Source organism: Numenius arquata, chromosome 1 (assembly GCF_964106895.1).
Source record: "Numenius arquata chromosome 1, bNumArq3.hap1.1, whole genome shotgun sequence".
In the NCBI taxonomy this organism is placed as follows: Eukaryota; Metazoa; Chordata; class Aves; order Charadriiformes; family Scolopacidae; genus Numenius; species Numenius arquata.
Window position 1 is genome coordinate 73,894,382 of NC_133576.1, and position 17,909 is coordinate 73,912,290.

A 17,909-nucleotide genomic window follows, 5' to 3' on the forward strand; every position below is an offset into this window, starting at 1 on the left:
CCATAAAAGGCGCAAATAACCCCCATTCCGTGGGTTCTCCACGGACTTCGCTTCCCTGCGGGACCCGCGTCCTCGGCGTTTGGCGGGAACTCGCCCACCTTTACCGGGCTTTGGGCGGCGGGGGGGGGGGGGGGGGGAGGGCGAGCATGGAGCCCGGGGAGCCGGTCAAGCGCGGGAAACGGGGAGGTGAGGGGGGCGGGGGGGAGGGGGGTGGTGGCTGCCCGCGCTGCCCGGGGCGGGGCCTGCATGCGGCTCGCGGAGGCAGCGCGCGAGGAGGGCGCCCCCCAGCGGCGGCGGCGGGGGGGGTCGCGGGCGGAGCGGCCGCCCAGCGCCATTACCGCCGCCCGGCCTGGCTCCTCCCGGCAGCGGCCGGCGGCGGCAGGATGCTGGGGGTGACGGCGGCGGCGGCGGCGGCGGGGATGAGCTGTAACAGGTAGGGGTTCGCCCGCCCCGTCCCGCCTCCCGCGGCGGGCGGCTGCCCGAGGGCGGCGCTTTGTCACGGCGCGGCCGGGCCGCTGTCACCGGCTGCTGCCCGCTTGCTTGAATCCCCCCCCCCCCCTCGACCCCCCCGGTCCCCCGTGAAAGGCGCTCCCCCACCCTTGCTCCCCACGGCGGGGCCTTGCAGAGCGGATGGAGGTGGCGGCCCCCCCGGGCTCCGGCGGGTGGGAAAGGGGCTGGGACGGTCCCATAGGTGGGCTGGGGGTGTAGGGGATGGGGCCTCCCCCGAGGAGGCCGGGGGTTCGCAGGTGTGTGCCCCCCGTCTCGCCCCGGGAAGCGTCTCCTTGGCGGGGTGGGTGGGTGGGGAAACTTTGCCCGTCCCGGGGTCAGCGGGCAGGGCAGAAGTCCCTTCTGCCTTGTGACACCCCCCATGGGGGGTGAGGGTCCCGCAGAGAGCGGTGGGGGTGGCCTGCGCGTCCTCGTTACGGCAAACTGGGAATAATGCAGGAAAAGCTCCAGTCTAACCCGTTTCGAACGGCGGCGCGTGAGGACGGTTTAATGCCCTTTGCATCGAAAAGCGTCCCCTTCCCGAGGGAGGTTCTTGTTTTAAAAGCGTGGTGCTCAGTAACTTCAGGTGTTTATGTGGCGAGATGCCCGTAGTTTTATGCATCTCCCACAACTAGTGAGCAGTCGTATCTTAGGGAAAGGTTAATGGGGATGGGTTGCGGAAAGCAAAGGCCGTTCCGCTCATCCCCCCCGCCTTCCAAAGCCTCACGCGTTGTGGTTGTTTCTTGGGAAGAAATGCCCCAAATTAAAGCGCTTGGCAAGTGTTGTGCTAGTATGTTGAAACCTTGAGGGTTGAGGGAAGGGAGAAGAGCGATTTTATACCTGGCTTGGGCTGCGGGGTCAGGACAGCTGCTGGCACACACAGACTTTAGCGTGGCTAAAGACTGCCTGTCTTTCCTGCGCCCGGTTTCTGCTGCGAATTCCTGCAGCTCCGCACCACGCCTTTGGAGAAAAGCTGTGGTGGCAGCAGCAGCAAAGTCAAGCCAAGTCAGGGCTACCGCGGTGGCAGCCTGTGTTGGGGTGGGCTACGGAGCCAGCACCATTCCCAGGGTCAGCATCCTGATGCTCGGAGGGGAAGTGCCAGGGTCTGGCTGGCCTTGACCAGCTTTAGCTCCAGCTGCTGGGCCACCACGTACTGAGAAAAAGAAGGTAACGTGATTCAGATGTCCATGTGTATTAAGGTAACTTTTTTCTTCAGTTGTCGCAAAAGCCGCTCGCTTTCTTAGCATGCGATGGGTGCTTCTGGCCCGGCTTGCTTTCTGCCTTCCCGAAAGTGGCTGAGTTGTCAGTATTTGTGCTGTGAGCGTCAGTCTCTTGCGACTGCAAGGATCTGCCCCTGGTTCAGCCCCGCACAGGTGCTTCGGCTCCGGTGTGGAGCCTGCCTCTCTGGGTAAACAGCACAGTTACATACTTGGCATCTGTTCTGCTGAAGTTGTCAAGGAGCGGGCCAGCTGCCCTGCTGCTACATGCTTCCCAGGATATGTATGAACTAGGCTACACCCCTGGCACGGCGAGAAATTTTGGGACAAACTCAGGCTAGAGCCTATGCTTGCAGAAACTTGTAGAGACAAAGTAGCAGAGTGCTCTGGTGGAAGCCCACCTCAGCTAGTGCTGTCTGGGGGGTACCTTCTTCATTGCAGAACGCACGTAGTGCATCCCATGGGTGGCCAGCACATCCAGGGAGCAGCAGCAGCAGAGTGCCCATCCTGGGCTACGGCTGGAGCATCCTTCTGCGGCAGCGGGGATGAGCCCTGCCGCCTCCCCACTGAGCAACTCCTCCCACAGTTGAGAGTCAACGGGCTGCTGATGGGCTCTGAATACAAACTGCTGGTCCAGCAAGGGCTGGATGTGGGGCCCCTTGGTCCCCTCTGTGCTTCACTTCTCTCTGTTTGGTGGGGTGAATCGTTGTATTGAGGACATGGGGCTGTGCTGTGGTTAAGGAGGTGAAGGTGCTGTGCAGTTGATTCTCACAGGAGCCGTGGCTCGAGGGAGCGGAGGGAGCTGCCAGCCGGGATGGGAAGGCAGCTCCCGCCAGCAGGGCAGCACGGTGGGGAGAGGCTGCGGGGGTCACCTCCTTCCGGGGAGACGGTTGCAGGACTTGTGGCCGAGGGCAGTTTCTTTAGGTGATTCCAGTCCATTGAGGTAAAATAAAACAAAAGGGCAAGGTTTGTGTAAGATACATTTCAGTTTGGTAAAATGCGAGGGGAGGAGGTTAAAGATTGATGCATTTTTCTTTGATTCTTCAGGGGAAAAAAAACACTAGAAGTGCAAACGTTTAATTCAAAACCACTTTTTAACAAAATACAAGGTGCTTTGTACAAAAGCTTCCATGGGCTGAAACTCCTAAGGTATTTTGAGCCTCTACTTTTTGCTCTGATTTAGGGAGTTAAAATAATCTAAGTTTTGGGGAAGAAAACAAAAAAGGAAAGAGTGATTTGAGGTCTCTCTCCAGATTTGGTACGTGGAAGAGGAGCAGACATCTGATCAGCAGGTATGCGCACAGGGTTTGTTACTGTCCTCTGAAATACTCTTCTTTTTCACTTTCATGAGGGTTTGTTTTTTCTCTTTCTGCACTTTATGGAGGCTTTTTGCACTCCAGTTGCTGCTGTGGCTTTTGTTTTGCAAAGAAAGGAACTTGCAGGCTGGCGCTGGTAACCTGAACGCCTGTTTCCCAAGGCACAGCCATCACGCTCGGCATCGGGTCGGGAGATCAGACTCTGCCGCAGAGGAGAGGGGTTTGGGCGGGGAGGGATGTGCAGACCCCCCTGTAGCTGGGATGATGCTGGATAGCGGTTTGGGTTTCGATGTTTGGGGTGAGAGTGTGTAATTTGGGCATTTTTTTGGGGAGTAGAGGAGGCTGTGGGCAGCTTTTCCAGCTGTTTGTGCTAAACTCATCTTGATTTGTTATCGTTGGAATGAGTTTCTCATGCGGTTCAGAGAAAAACATTAGCTTGCAGTTCAGAACCGTTATTATCTTAAGCTTTTGTAGTTTCCTAGCACAAACTAAGTTTTTCTTTGTAGCAATAAAGACAGGCCAGCATGCAGTAAAATACTGAACAAAGCAAGCTCCTCTTTACTCATACGTAACTACCTTTGAAAAACTAGCATAGGCTCACTGGGTTTACAGCTCTTGTTCTGCTGTAGACTGTGGAGCTCAAAAATTTGGGCGCTTTATAGTGTTACTGGCTTTGATAGAGGACTCCGTAAATCAGAAGGTAAATGTGATGCTGCAGTTGTGATGCACAGGTCTTTTTCTTAGCACTAGCTCCATACAGTTACTGCTGTTAGTGGCCCACAATATACGGAGGATGGTTTGCATAGTTGACAAATAGTTAACAAATTCTTTTTCAAGTTGCAATGAAATATTTATTGTTGAAGCACTTAAGGCAGGCTTTTCAGCTCCTGCAATTGTGGCTTTGTGCTAAGTGTGTTAGGTTAGACATCCTGATTCATCTGTGTTTTGTTCTCCTCCAAAGCCCGGTTTAAATGTTTTTCACTCTATAGCGGAATGCAGTCTCCTATTAATTTTCAGTACAGAGACTCTTTAACTATTAGCTGTGCTAAAAGCAGCTTGATAGATTGTGGGGAAGTTACGTCAGATCTTTCCGTGATGGCAGGTGCTGGTGAAAGGGAAAATCAAACTGACAGTGACGTTTTGATAGCCAAAGCCTTCCCTTCTGTAAGCTGTCCATAGCGTGAATCCAGCAGCCGCGTACGCGGTCTGCTGCGCTTGTTCTTTTAGTGATGTGTGTTACAGTGCACGTCTCCCTTACAGCTTGTACAGGAGGGCTGGTGTTGAGGCAGAAAGGGTGGAAAAGGGGTGGGAAGGTCCTAGTTCAATTTGACAACTAGAGAAGACGTAGAAGGGGACTGTGCCCTGGGGTTAATACTTTTCTTCATGTTAGGACACTCCTTTGCAATTACGTCAGCGTTCCCCTTCCTGAAGTGTCTAAGTCTTTATAGAAAATGCTTACTTATGTTTTTTAAGCAGATAGAAGGCAAAAAAAAAAAAAAAAAGATACTGTCATTTCCTTGGCTGGTTTTGTGTACCTCGATGACCCTTACGTGAAACAGTTTGATGAATTTGTCTCAGCGCCTGGAGACCATGGGTGAGGTCCAGGGGTTGGAAGCTGGTTGTGTGCCCAGTGACAAACTGTTTACGGGCCAAGTGGACCTTTCATCAGCAGTATGAAACCATGTTCCTATGCAAAAATGGCATGGAGTCTGGAGTATCCTAGGGTGCATGAAAAATAGTGTTACAACAAGGCCAGCACCTAGGATGAGGTTTTATGCTCTGTGTTTTTCATATTAATTGCTTTTCCTTATATTATATATGAGTCCTTGAATTCCAGCTCTGATCTTTTTTTCTATCACTTTTTAACTCATTAAAAAACCCCACCTGCCACTTCTACAGAATTTGATAAGAAGGTGAGTCTTAAGTCACTTGGTGCATTTAGGGTTGTTTCAACCACTGCTTGCATTAAATAGTTTGAGGAACTGAGAACAGACTGGTGGATGGGCTTTTATTTGAGTAAAACCTAAACTGGTGGGAACAGTAGAATTAAAACCCAGTAGAGTTGGGGTTTATTGTTCACATCACGGATGCGGAGTCGGTGTGGGTAATCTGAGAAACTAAGGCAATGTAATGATTTTATGAATGTTTCCTGGGTGGCCTGAGCAGCATGGGGAAGCTGCTGCGCTGAGAATTATGAGGGTTTTCTGTATTAATATATTGTTTTAGTGTAGTTGGGGGCACTGGGAAAGACCACAGCAAAGCCATGCAGTAACGCCAGCAAATATTTGGGAGGCAGCAACATGGCAGCGTGGCTCCCATCCAGACCCCACGCTGATGTGCAACAGCTGTGGGATTGATGTGGGGAGAGAAAACCATGCAGAGAAATAGTTTCACATCCACCCTGGGAGCGGGAAAGGCAGCCTCGAGGCTTTGCAAGGACTCTTTGCGGGGGCTTGGCCATCCCCGCTGGGGCTGGGTGCTGCGTGGTGGGGACGAGGGACCAGCTGTCAGCCACAGCATCCCTGAGTCCTCCCTCCGTGTCTCCTGGCATGCTCTCTGCCTCCAATTTGGGGATTAAAAATACAGCTTGGCAGGCAGGGCGGCACAGGCTGCCAGCCGGCACTGTCGGGGGAAGGCGGCCCCTGCAGATTGGGGGCTGAATCAGCACAGCAGCCTCCGTTTGCAAAAACCCTCTGGTTTTGGTGGATCCTCTGTTGTGAGGAAGCGTTTGCAAATGGGCGCGTATTTCGGTTTGAACACCATGCGCTTCTGAACTGCGTTGGCAGCAGGACAGATTTGTGTTTTGTGGCAGAGAGACCAACATTTGTGCTGGATTAAGTCATTTATTTTTGCCAGGGTCTGCTGGTAAATAGACTGAGATTCACTCAGCAACAGTCCTCTCCCAGACCCAGCTCTGGCCAGTGTCACGAAGCAGGACAGACCATGTCTGGGCCATGCCAGGGCAGCTGCTCTTCCCACAGGCGGCAATTACAGAGACGTTTTAATTAAGCATGCGGTTGCGCTGCAGCTGACCAGGGTGACCCACACGCTCCTGTCCCCCAACATCTCTTGTGCCATCACCGGGGACCTGAGCCAGCTGAAAACCCACGGCGAGAGAGATTGGTAGATATATAGATTTAAAACTGAGTTTGTCTTGATCTGGATCAATTCCTTGATCGTGTGAGTGGTGGTGATGTCGGGGCAGGGGGAAGGGACGTGGGAAAGGTGGAAATACACATTTCAGCAGGAGTGCGGATTTGTGCCTGGGTTGTGTAGCCGTGGCCTCGGAGAGCGGCGTTAAAAGTGGGGTTCTGTGAGGAGGTGTTTGGATCTAAAGGAGGAAGGAGCTGTGTTCACTGGTGGTCTCGATTGAGGCTGGGGCCAACTTGCGGCCCTCCTGGGTGTGGTGTCAGGAAGGGGCACATCCATGCTCCGTTGCACTGGAAGAGGGATCACGTGCCCACAGGTCATTCAAGGAGAAACACCTGCGTATTTGTGCTTGCTGCTGTTGAAAGCACACTTGAGTATGTTCTTTCTGCATCTTGTTGTCTCCTCCTACAGCCCTGCCTGAAGGGACACCACCCTGGCAGTGGTTTTATCATGGTTGTCACAGAACTAGTTTGCAGAAATTCACCTTCCAGAGGGCTTGGAGGAAGGAGACCCCATGCGCCGTCCTCGTGACGCACAAGTTATGGTCAGAAAGGGCACGGAGAAAGAACAGCGACACTTCGATGCCTGTTTAAATCTACCTGGCATGACACGACTTCATCATCTGAAGGTGCCCAGAGACTTGCTTCACCCATTGCTTTCAGGTACTAGAGGAACTGGATGCTTTTTATACCTGCTTGTGCTGTTGAGAAAAAAAAATGGAGCAAGAGCTGTGCCTGTGAGGTCTTGCGGGCTGAGTCCCACTGCATGGAGATCCAACTGTGGGCCAGCCCTAGCGCACATGGCTGCTTGCTTGTTCTTCTCAGGCCCTGTATTGGGAGACAAGGAAAGCTGCTGTGGGAGAAGGGGCTTAATGGGAGTTGTGGGGCTGAAAGGAGAAGGGCAGGAACCTCTCAAGTGCAACATTTCTATAGCACTTTTAAACGTCCCAGAAAACAAAGTTTTTTTCCTTTTGTAAGTATATGCAGTTGCAAGATAGAAGCAGTATTCTGATAATATGAGAAGGGAATCAAAGTGGATCATTTTAAAGCTGCTGCTGTTAAGAAAAAGCTGACTTCCGAAATCTTTGTTCCTTCATTCACATTTTTTTCCTTTTTGTTAGCCAGCCTCAGGAAATGAGAACATTCTTTTGGCTTTCCATGTCTGAGTCACATCTTATATATATCTCTGTCTATATATAAAAATATGTTATAACATCTGGAGATGTTTGTTTCAGAGAGGTACTTGTTTTGTGTTAGGGTATCTGAGCTTTAAATGTTTGTACACAGTGGGAAGTTTCCAGAGTTTCCCATACTTCTCTGGTTACAAGGATATGTATATTGCTGTCAGAGAAGCTGAGGGACTTGATCTGATAACCTAGGGAATATGCAAACAAGTAAAAGTAAATCCTTTAAAGAAAGTGAGAATTTGCTATTTCTTTCAAAAGTTTAACTATCAAAGCAGTTGTTTAACGTGAGTTGCATCCAAATACGTAGCTCTTCAATGTTTGTCAAGTATATTTAAAAAAAGAAAATAAGTGTGAGGAGGAAAATTGGAAAATCCCAGTAGCACTTTTGTTGTTCTTTGGAAAAAAAAAAGGAAGTAATTAAAAGCTCATTATATCCGTCTCTGCTGTTCAGTGAGCTGACACTGGGTGGGCTCTGGCAGTGCTCTCCGTACATGGCAGGGTCTCACTGCCTCCCTGTGTCCTCCCACCCAGGTCACACGGGGATCGTGAGACTTCATTTTAAAAGGGAAAAAAAAATCCATCTAGTTTAACCAAAGGCCAAATATTTAACTTTAGCGGGGGAGGTGATGGGATTTAGGAGAATGAATTAAATTTCTATCCTTGGTTGTTTAAGGTAGCTGTACCAAAAATGATGGGAAACCCGGGACAGCAGGCACTGGTGGCATCCCATCCAGGGAGGGATGGTGGGATGCTGGCGGGGCACAAGGGGAAGATTCCCCTATGGGGCTCCATCCGCCTCCAGGTGTTCATGGCAGCTTCTCCTCCTGCGGCTTCCACTGAAACGCCCTTAAGTTTATGGCTCAGATAAGAAACCTCTCACTGATCAAATATTTTGATTGCATCCTGGGCTTCCTGTTAGTATCTTTGATCTTTTTCTCATGAGTGGATCACAGTGGACTTTCAAAAGTCTTGCTTGTTGAAATAGTTGTATAAATATGATCTTCAGGGTAGGTGTTGTTTAGAAAAGTACTTATCTCCCAGAAAAAAAATCTACTTCCTTTTGCCACTTGAGCATGCTCGTTTTTCCATCGTGCATCAAAGAAGCGTGATTTCTATAATTATATCAAAGAATAGCAGCTTATTGTCAATTGTTTGAAATAATCTAAAGGCCGGTGAGGCTTATTCTTTTGGCTGATTTCCTGCTCATTCAAACACTGAAGAGCTGTTTCAGGTTCACATTTTAACAAAAAATATAAAAGAAACCCATAGAGGCAGGACAGTCTCTGGGGGAAACTGATGGGCTGGCAGCCCTGGGATGAATCCCCCTCTGTTGAAATCTCCAGCAGTTACAATTTCTCTTTTTTTTTCAAAGAGAAAAGGCTGCCCTTCTCCCCAGGCATCCCATTCATGTGATGTCCCCCCGTGAAATGCTGTCACTCAACCCCACCGGGTGTCTTCAGGCGGTGGCACAAAGCCGTCCGGTTGCCCAGCTGAGTTTAGCTTTGGAGTGCAGCCGGGGCAGCAGGGGGATGAGTTGTGCCATAGCTCTGCAGTCAGATGAAGCAAGGGAGGACGGATAAAATAATTGCCAGTGGCTACGTACAGTGTAAGTCCAAATGTCAAAGTTTCCAAACTTTGGCTTAGGACTGAAAGCCGCATTTTCCTTTTTGTCGCAAGCAGGATGAGAATGATCACTCTGACATCTCCAGTGGGACCTGGAGAGAGTTCAAGGGTTGCTGGTGAGACGGTTGTTCGATGTGCCTGGCTCTGGCTGGGTCACTACAGATCTCAGCACTCTTTTTAAGGGAAGGTAGGATGCTCCTTGGTGCGGCCTCATATCTGAGGCAAACCTCACCCAGCAGACGCTGCTCTTCAGACCCATCCCTTCCCCAGCCTGCATTAATCCTACTGCTGGACCAGTGCTTTGTTTTGAGGAGTACAGAGAAAATGAAGTGCTATTTTAAGTGTCATGTTTTAATGATGCTGCATCATTTTGAGGTGGGTGAAGCTCTTTGTGCTTGCGATTCCTTAGCTGATACACTGCAAGGAGAAATAATTTGGATTTCTTGTGTCCAGTTGAATCTGAGTGACAAATGTAAAAATCAGTATTTTTGTGTTTACTATGTAGAGATGGGTAAACAGTACAGTTAAGAGGATCCTTGACATTACTCTTGGGAAAATTACTAGAACATGATAAAATGGCAGAGGATCCAGGAACAGTAATATTGTGTTATTGCTCAGGTTTCATGAGAAAGCTTTTTGCTCACCTTCGGCTATTTATTCATTTATAAATAGCTTTGTGAACCTGTATTTAAAAGAGGCATTAAAGGAGTTTAGTGCTGTTGTATGGTATCGATGTCTTTTCAGAGCAGTTTCAGCATGGACAGATTCCCAAGGTAGGCAGAATTACGAAATGAGTGTTTTGTGTCGTCTCAGGTAAAATTAGTTTAGTTGTTTTTACCGGATGGATTTTGATAATATGTAGCTGTGTCGTGGCTTACTTTACATAATGGATTTTCTGTTAAGTCCATAAATACACAGTTTAAAATGAGCAGTGTTACTTCCATGCACATGCGAAAATAAGCGCCGGAGTTTGCAGAAGGGAAGTGGTGGGGCAGATGCTGGATTGTCAGTCCCTGCGTGCCCAGCAGAGCTGCTGTGGCCATCGCAACTCATCACTTGGATGAGTTGGGTGGTGGCAACGTGGCGTTGGGAGGTCTTCTGGGGGGAGAAAGACTCCATCCTGCCAGAGAAAGAACCACCCCACAGAAAGCTGTCTTCTGGTGTCTCACCCATGTAGGCATGATGAATGTTGATGGTACTAATGTTAAGTGGAGGGTTTTTCTCTCTATGTTGAGTAATGCTCCTTGTTTGGTTAACATTACAGATATTTACCAGTTCTCCCTGCTGCAGTGGAGGGAGAATATAATAAAAAACTGCTGAATCCAGATTTTCTAACGCATCATTAATTCCTCTTCATGGAATTGTGTGCAGAATGAGCAGGGCTTTAGTTCCAGATCAGACTTGGAAAAACTGAGTTATCCACTCTGTGTTCATGGGTTAAATAAGAATGGTCTTGTGGTTGGTCTTGGGAATGCAAGAGAGAGGCAGGGTCTACCTGAAATAGTTAAAAGGAAATTCTTAGTTCATCACACTAAAAATGCATTATTCTGCATTCTACAGAAGTGTCTAAAGTTCATCTAAAGTTTGTGTTGATATAAAGTTCAAAAAGCCCCCCAAAAGTGTCTGTGACATCAATATCTAATATTTCAGATTGTAGTGTGAATTTTCATTAGAGTGGAAATGTTGCAAGGATGTTAACAGAATCGCATTTACTGAATACTTTGTTTCATTTGCTGTTTTCCTCATGATATTAAAAGGTATCAGTGGGGACAAGGAGCTCGTAATATTTGGCTCAAATATTCTTATCTTAAAGTGAACATTAAGCATTTACAGAAAGGACATACCTGTTTTTCAGAAATTCATAAACAGTGAGATGTATCTAAGTAAAAATAATTGGATTAATTTATTTAGTCTGAAGACAATATAGTCCCAATCACACAGAGTACTTGAGTTAAATTCCTGAGTTCACTTGGGTCAAGATACAAGTTTCAATTGTCGTTTCCCTGGAGCCAAGAGCTCAAGTGGATGGGGCTGGCATGTCGCGCGGCACCAGTTACCCTTGTTCACCCTTGGGTGAACCCAGTCACCTGGGTTCACCCTTGTTGTCCATGGCTCGCGCGAGTGTTAAACTGCATTTCTGCTACTGTATTCTCTTTATAAGCTTTCTTGAGGGATACCTGTCACAGCACCTGAAGCATTTAAACCAAACAAACAAGTAAAAGAGTGGCAAGAGAAAATGTAGATTTTTTTTTTTTTTTTTTAAAAGTGATTCTGCTGTAACTTATTCCATTACTCTGTTCATTGTGTACAAGCAGGTGTTGCAATCGGATGTTGTCTCCAAAATATTACTGGCAATTGCCTGGTCAGGTATATAAACAAACACAGGATGCCTCTACTGAAGCCTTCCTTCCGAAGGCAAGAAATGCATCAACATGTGTTGCTAACATTTTAAAACCTCAGTGGGTGATGGTACAGCTTCAAAAGCACTGTGGTAAGGAATGCTTTGGTGCTGCCTGTTGCCTTCACAAAATGTCATTGCTGGTATTTTTCTCCCTGGATGCTGGAAAGTCGCAGTTGCCCCTTGGCAGGATGGTGCTGCCCGTACCCAAAGAGAAGCCGGTGGCATGGCATGGTGCAGCTGAGGGAGGCGTGCAAAGTGGCCACTCGGTGAGCAATAAAAGTTACAGCTGGCATCTCCAGACCCTCCTGCCAGGCCTATCCTGATGGGCTTCATGCACTGAAATGCAAAATTTGCTCTGTATTAGTAAAAGGAGTTGGGAGAAACAGTGGCAGTGTCTGGGGTCATCCAAACACACGTCAGCGGTTGGCAGCCTGCACGGTGACGTGGCTGTGGGAACCCTCCTGGCAACCTCATGGTGATGCCACCCCCTCCGTCTTTTCTCAACACCAGAAGAATTTTATTTTTTTCTTATGATGTACCTTATCATCTTATATCACCTTATCGTAGCTTGCTGGGATGTTTAGTTTCCGAACAGCTCTGGTGTACCGTGTTGCTTTGCAAATGTAAATATGCATTTTCTGTGCTAACAAATACGTGCTTTCACAGAGGACGTCTTCAATGCTTCATCAACCTGAACCACAGCAGTGGCTTTCTCTTCCTCTTCAGCACGTGGGCATGAGGCCATGCTTTGAACCGATTGCACTAATAACTTGTGTGCGGGGAGGGGAGAAGAGAGGAAACTGCAGCTGAAGTCAGGAACTGTTTGTTTATTTATTAGTTAGGAAGAGCCAAACTGTGGTCATTTCTAGCCAGCTGGCCAACGTGCTACCGCTTGCTTCTCTTCATCTCTGTCTGCAGAGTCGCTGTCTGCATCACCCCTTTGGCTGTATCTTCTGGGAGGTGAGGCCAGCAACCCAGGGAGGATGAAGATTAAATTGCTGCACATTTTTTTTTTCCCAGGAATACAGGAGCGTTTTCTGAGAATATGGAATTGTCTTCTACAGGGGAAGAAATGTGCCCACCTCTCAAAATTGGAGGAGCGGGATGCAAAAAGGGTTTGTCTGTATTGCCATGTCAAGAGGGAGAGGGGGTAGACCACCAGCTGCCTTTTGCATTTTTTAAATCGAGCAGCTTTTGCAGAGGTATTTTAAAATGGGGGGGTTACTTCCCTTTTTACTGCTTGGCAGTGATATGGAAATAGCCAAGGAACAGGTTTTAAGAATATTCTCCCCTTTCCTTCCCCACCATCCCTTTCTATTTCTTTTTTATTTTTAAGTCTAAAACTGTTGGGTTTGTCTTCCCTGACTTCTATATCTGGAAGATTTGGGGCATGCTTGTTGGGAACAGGTATCAATTTGTCCCAGTACAAAACCATATGTGAACAAGCCCTAGGGTTTTACTGTGACATCCCACTTGCTGTTGCTGTTGTCATGTTAATAGCTTTTCAGTCAGATAAGAGTTTTGTAGCCTAGACAGAAACGGAGTTCCTAATGGAGAAAATCAAGTCCCTAAAAAGAAAAAAAAAATTTGATTATAAAATGATTGTCCTGATTTATCTTTCTGCCAACTTCTATAATAGAAGTTGAAATGATTACCCATCAGAAATACAGGTGATTTTCCCTTATTCAGAATCAAGTTCCTTTCAAATCTGCAGGGAATGTATCATTAACTTAAAAAAAATAGATTAGCAGAGCTTTGTGACAATTCCACAAGACTGCGTGCATGTAAATAGAGAATTCTGCTCCAGTTTAAGGTAATATTTGATTATCTTCTGCATGTTGTTAGGAACACAGAAATACCTCAATTTGTATGTTTGATCACTCGTTGTTTAACATTTCTGATAACACATGCAAATGCTAGAGGTTAGCATGATTAACTGATTCAGTGCTGATGGATTACAGCAAGTCTTTCCCAATTCTTCTTGAAGCCAACTGAAATTCTGTTGTTCTGTTTACTGGGGCTTAGTTTAGACTCAGGGGTTCATAGGTGGAACATCAGTGGCCAAATAAGACAGAATACCTGCTAATTCTTGGGAAATAATTCTGTCGGTTTTGAAAGCTTGCTTCTATGTCTCAGATACAGAGATGAAACTATTGCTGTTTCGAGTTAGTTTTGTCTGGGAGGTACAGCAAGGTCGGTCTCGTAACAGTCCAAACTCGGGAGGATATTTTTCTAATCTATTGTTTCTCATATTTAAGGAAGAACAGCTGCTTGTTAGATAAATGGGTATAGCATCTCTGCCCAGTGTCACATCCCTGTGCCCACAGATAAATGTCTTCAGTTGAAGACATCATAGCTTGGATTTTATACCTGGTAAAGTATATTTTGCATAATTTATGTCTTGCTTATAACTCGTAACCAAAGCTGTTTCAGCTTTTTTTTTTTCGTACAAAAGATCTGAATTTAATTAAAAAGTGATTGTTGTACTATATGGCCCTATAGTTTTATTTACGGCATTTTTCAACAGATCTTGGCAACGCCCTTTCATTGCTGTAATTGGGTTCGCATACTTTGGCAAACTGTCAGGCAAATGTAAATGTGAGAAAGAAAACGAAAGTCCGGACCTGCAGGCTATGAAAAGCGAGTCAGTGCAGGTCTGCTGGCTCAGAAGGTCGGCACCCAAGTGACAATTCGGTTTCAGTCTTCTGCAGCGGAGTATGAAGAAGTTGTATATTAACCCAGTGTGGTGCTAACTGGTATAATTTAATTTACATTTTTAGCCCAGTAGCCACTTGGCTGATGACCTGCGTGCCATTCTTTCAGCTTCGGTGCAAACGAAATGGTTACGGATGGGTAAGCAAGAAGGAAGTGCTTGTTCATGGGAGCCTTCGTGGATCCTCGGATGAGCTCTGGGGAGTGAATTTTACAGTGAGTGTGTTGTGTTTGTGAAAGGGAGCTGAGGTCTGGGTTGGCAGTGGAGTGGCTACTGCAAGTGGGTGGGAGTGGGGTGGGAGCCTGTGGGACTGCGGGCTGTGGGGTCCTGGTGACCTGCCTGCGAGCCAGACTCTGCCTCTAGCAGAGGTGAGGTCCAGGTGATGTCCTGGGCACATGTGGGTCCAGTCTGAGGAGTGGCTGCCTGTGCCATGGACTGGTAGTGTTTTGCAGTAGTGAATTAGACAAAGCCCGAACTCCCCTTCAAGAAAGGGAGAGCAGGGGAGGGGCGCTGCATCTTATAGCACTGCTGCCTGGTGAATGATGTATGTGAGTAAAACAGCAGCAGGGAAGACGGCATTTATACATCAGCTTGGCAAAGGGGATTTTAATCACGGTGCATCCCACAAGCAGCAGGGCTTTAGAATGTCTGTGGTGAGGCACTTCAGTAGCAAAGAGGGTAAAGAAGGAAGGAAAGAAAAGATAAAACTTACAATGTCTAAGTCACTGTGGTTTCTAAGGTGCCTGGTTTATTTGTACTGCTTGCTCAATGTTTCTTGTGTTAGTCGGCATTATACCAGGAGTTTTCAGTGACATTAGGAACAGCACATTGGGATTTAATGGTAAAAACAGGATTTCTGTTCATTTGGTATCAACGATTCCCCCCCTCTCCCATGAAACAGATTTGATTCTGGACAATTATAATGATTTATCCATTAAGTTGCTGAAACCATAATCTGTGTGTGTGTTGGGTTTGGTTTCTGTTCCTAATTAATGTATGTAAGGCTGGTGATTTCTGCTGAATGCTGAGCATCAGATTGGGCTGCTCAGAGATGCCTGTTATTATCTCCTTTATAAATACATGTGGAAAAGCCAACTTCTGAAGGGGATAGTTGGAAGGCAAGGTTAGAACGGAAAATTTGCCACCCTGGCAGTAACAGTGGCAACCAAGTATGATATTAAATAGATGCTTGACTCCTTTGGCTTCCTCAGGGCTGCTCTTGCAGTCCAGCCTTGCAGGTGTGGTGGTGGTGGCAGCAAGGTTTAGGTGTGGGAGCAGAGGATCTTCTGAAGAGTGAGTTGACCAGCTTCGAGTCCGTATGCTGGTTGTTGTTTTGCCTGTGTCGCTGGTCAGAGGGTTGGGTGGAAATCCAGGAGCTTCTCACTGCGGGGATGACAGATCTCGCTCAGCCTCTCCCCAAGCACTCCGGAAGAGTGAAAGACAACTAACCACAAAAAGGTGGTCTCTATTTGAGAGGTTTAAAATCTTATTTTTTGCCCAGTAATTAGAAAAAATGCCTTGCTTCACGCATATTACAAGTTATCTGTCTTCTAAATCTTTTTCTGAGGGGGACTTATAATGGTGATGCCCTCTGACGGGTCATCCAGGTGGGAATCCAGACTTTCAAATTTAAAGGGCATGTTGTGCATGGTCTTGACATTTGAAATGTTGCCATAAGAGTACAGAATAGCATTTTTAGATGTGCTTTATTCCAGTTAAAAATATTGGCTGATTTTAATTTATGCTATAAGCAACTTTGATTCCCATCCCAGTTTTGGAAAGCAAGAAACTGCTGGTAATGTTCAGGGACGCACATTCTGTGTAAGTTAAGTGTAGCTTAGGGCTGGGGTTACACCTGTGTACGATGTTGCTCGGTGGGACAAACGTGGTCAGGCACAGGCACTAATAATATCTCTGTTTAATTGGGCAGAGCACACAACACACAGTTTATGCCAGCTGTGGGAAGACTGGTGATAACTTCATGTCAGTAGGTTTTATACCAGGACAGGTCACCTGCCAATATTTTTGAAAAATATCTGATCTGGGCAGGAGAGTTTATAGTGGACTGGTACTCAGCACCATGCTACTGCAGCATGTTTGATCCCACCTGAGGAGCTGTGAAATGGACTATGACTAAACTGTGTCTCTGAACTGTGGTTTCAAGGAGATGCAGCCTGCTAAGTTCAGAAAGCAGGGCCAGGAATGGTATACAGATTTTTTTTTTTTTTGTTGTTTGTTTGGGAAAAAGAACTTAAAAGCAAACACACATAAGCAGCAAACAAAGGAAGCCTTTAGTTTGCCAAACGTCTTGCTCGTAAGAACGTCAGCAATGAGGTGCTTTTGAACTGGCATCCATCTCCTGCCTTAGGGGAGAAAACAGTCTCTGTTGTTCCTTAGTAGTGTCTGTTTTACAAAACCCTTTGTTTTTACACCCTCAGTTATAGGTTGATTGGACTGATTATTCTGTATTTGGGAGGTGCCTTTCAGCAGTCTAAGCATATACTAATATTGGATAAAGCAACCTCTTCCCCCCGATGTTGCTCTGAACCCAAAGGTGTGATGTTCTCCTCTGGCTCCCCATTGGGAGGGTGACAGTAGAGTAGCACAGTCCCCACAGTGATATTCATCCCTCCCTTTGGGTAGGTATGTGCTATTTGGCATGGTTGGCCCATATAATTCCTTAAGATTTTATTAAAAGAATTGATTTCTTTTGTACTTTATTCAAGTACAAGTAACGTATTAATGAAGGTCTCCAGAGCTGAAACAAATAGGCTGGAAATCCTGAGGCTGATCTGAGCACAAGGAAAGTTTTATCTTCATTTGTCTTTCTTCCCTTTTGCCTCTTACTTCCAGCATCTAATTGCTCTTCCATGGTTCCTGGCACTGGTGATTAAAGCTGAGGGCTGATTGCTCTTTTATTTTTATTTTTAATATCCTGCGGCATCTGTAGACTGAAAGTCAGGACATGGAGAGTCCAGAATTTAAAGGAACTTTGGGCCGCTTTGAGTGTGTTCTTTGTGGAAATCGGATTTAATTTCAAGTTTTAGGTAGAGGATAGTTTAAGATAATTTAAGTCTGGATAATTTAAAAGCTGCTTTTCTGTAATGATTCCAAGAAGAGAAGGCACTAGGTTACGAGTCCCATTTTTTGGAACTGCTGAGCATCTGAAGCCATTCTCAATCATTTCAGCAGAAGTTCAGATATATTTCCCCAACCATCTTTCTGAAGGTGCACCCCTTGGTCTCACTTCCATTTCACATAATATATTTCATATAATACTGGTGTATATCATCTTTTCTGGCTGTATTACTGTCTTGAATCCATTTACTGGAATTCCTGTGCTTTCTTTTCAAGCATTTACTGCTAACCACTAATAAATCTGGAACATATTGGGACTTGGTGGAATGTTGGGCTTTCCAGGATGAAACTTCATTGTTTCCTATTACAGGCTGTGGTTGGCAATTGCCTTTCCCTCCCTCCCACCCTCGGTTGTCTGAAGTCCTCCCTTACTGCACCAGCTTTTTCTACCCGAGCTGTCCCTGCTCGTTGCCACCTTTGTCCCCCGCTTCCTGCCAGCGTCTCTTCCCAGGGTGGTTCTGCTGGAAAACGTGCCTACAGTCGCTCCTGCAGGAGGGGCAGGAGGCTTCTGGCACAGGCTTCTCCAAATCCCATCTGAACTGTTTCATCTGCAATGACTGCAAGAGGTTTAAGCAGCAGAAGTGCAGCCAGGAGCCTAGCATGGAAGATAAGATTTGAAATAAATAAAGAGTACATTCCCATCACATCTTTTACTGAATTCTCATTTTCAGCCATCTTT

At 46.8% G+C, this 17,909-nt stretch overlaps 1 protein-coding gene across 1 annotated transcript in view; it reads left to right on the forward strand.

Annotated features, from left to right (window-relative positions):
• The first annotated feature begins 305 nt into the window (after positions 1-305).
• The window catches only part of LIMS1 (LIM zinc finger domain containing 1), a 77,646-nt gene continuing 60,042 nt past the window's right edge, over positions 306-17,909 (forward strand). The window contains exon 1 of the mRNA XM_074157128.1: positions 306-433. Coding sequence (XP_074013229.1) covers positions 384-433 — 50 coding nt within the window. The 5' untranslated portion in view covers positions 306-383. The remainder of the gene's footprint in view (positions 434-17,909) is intronic.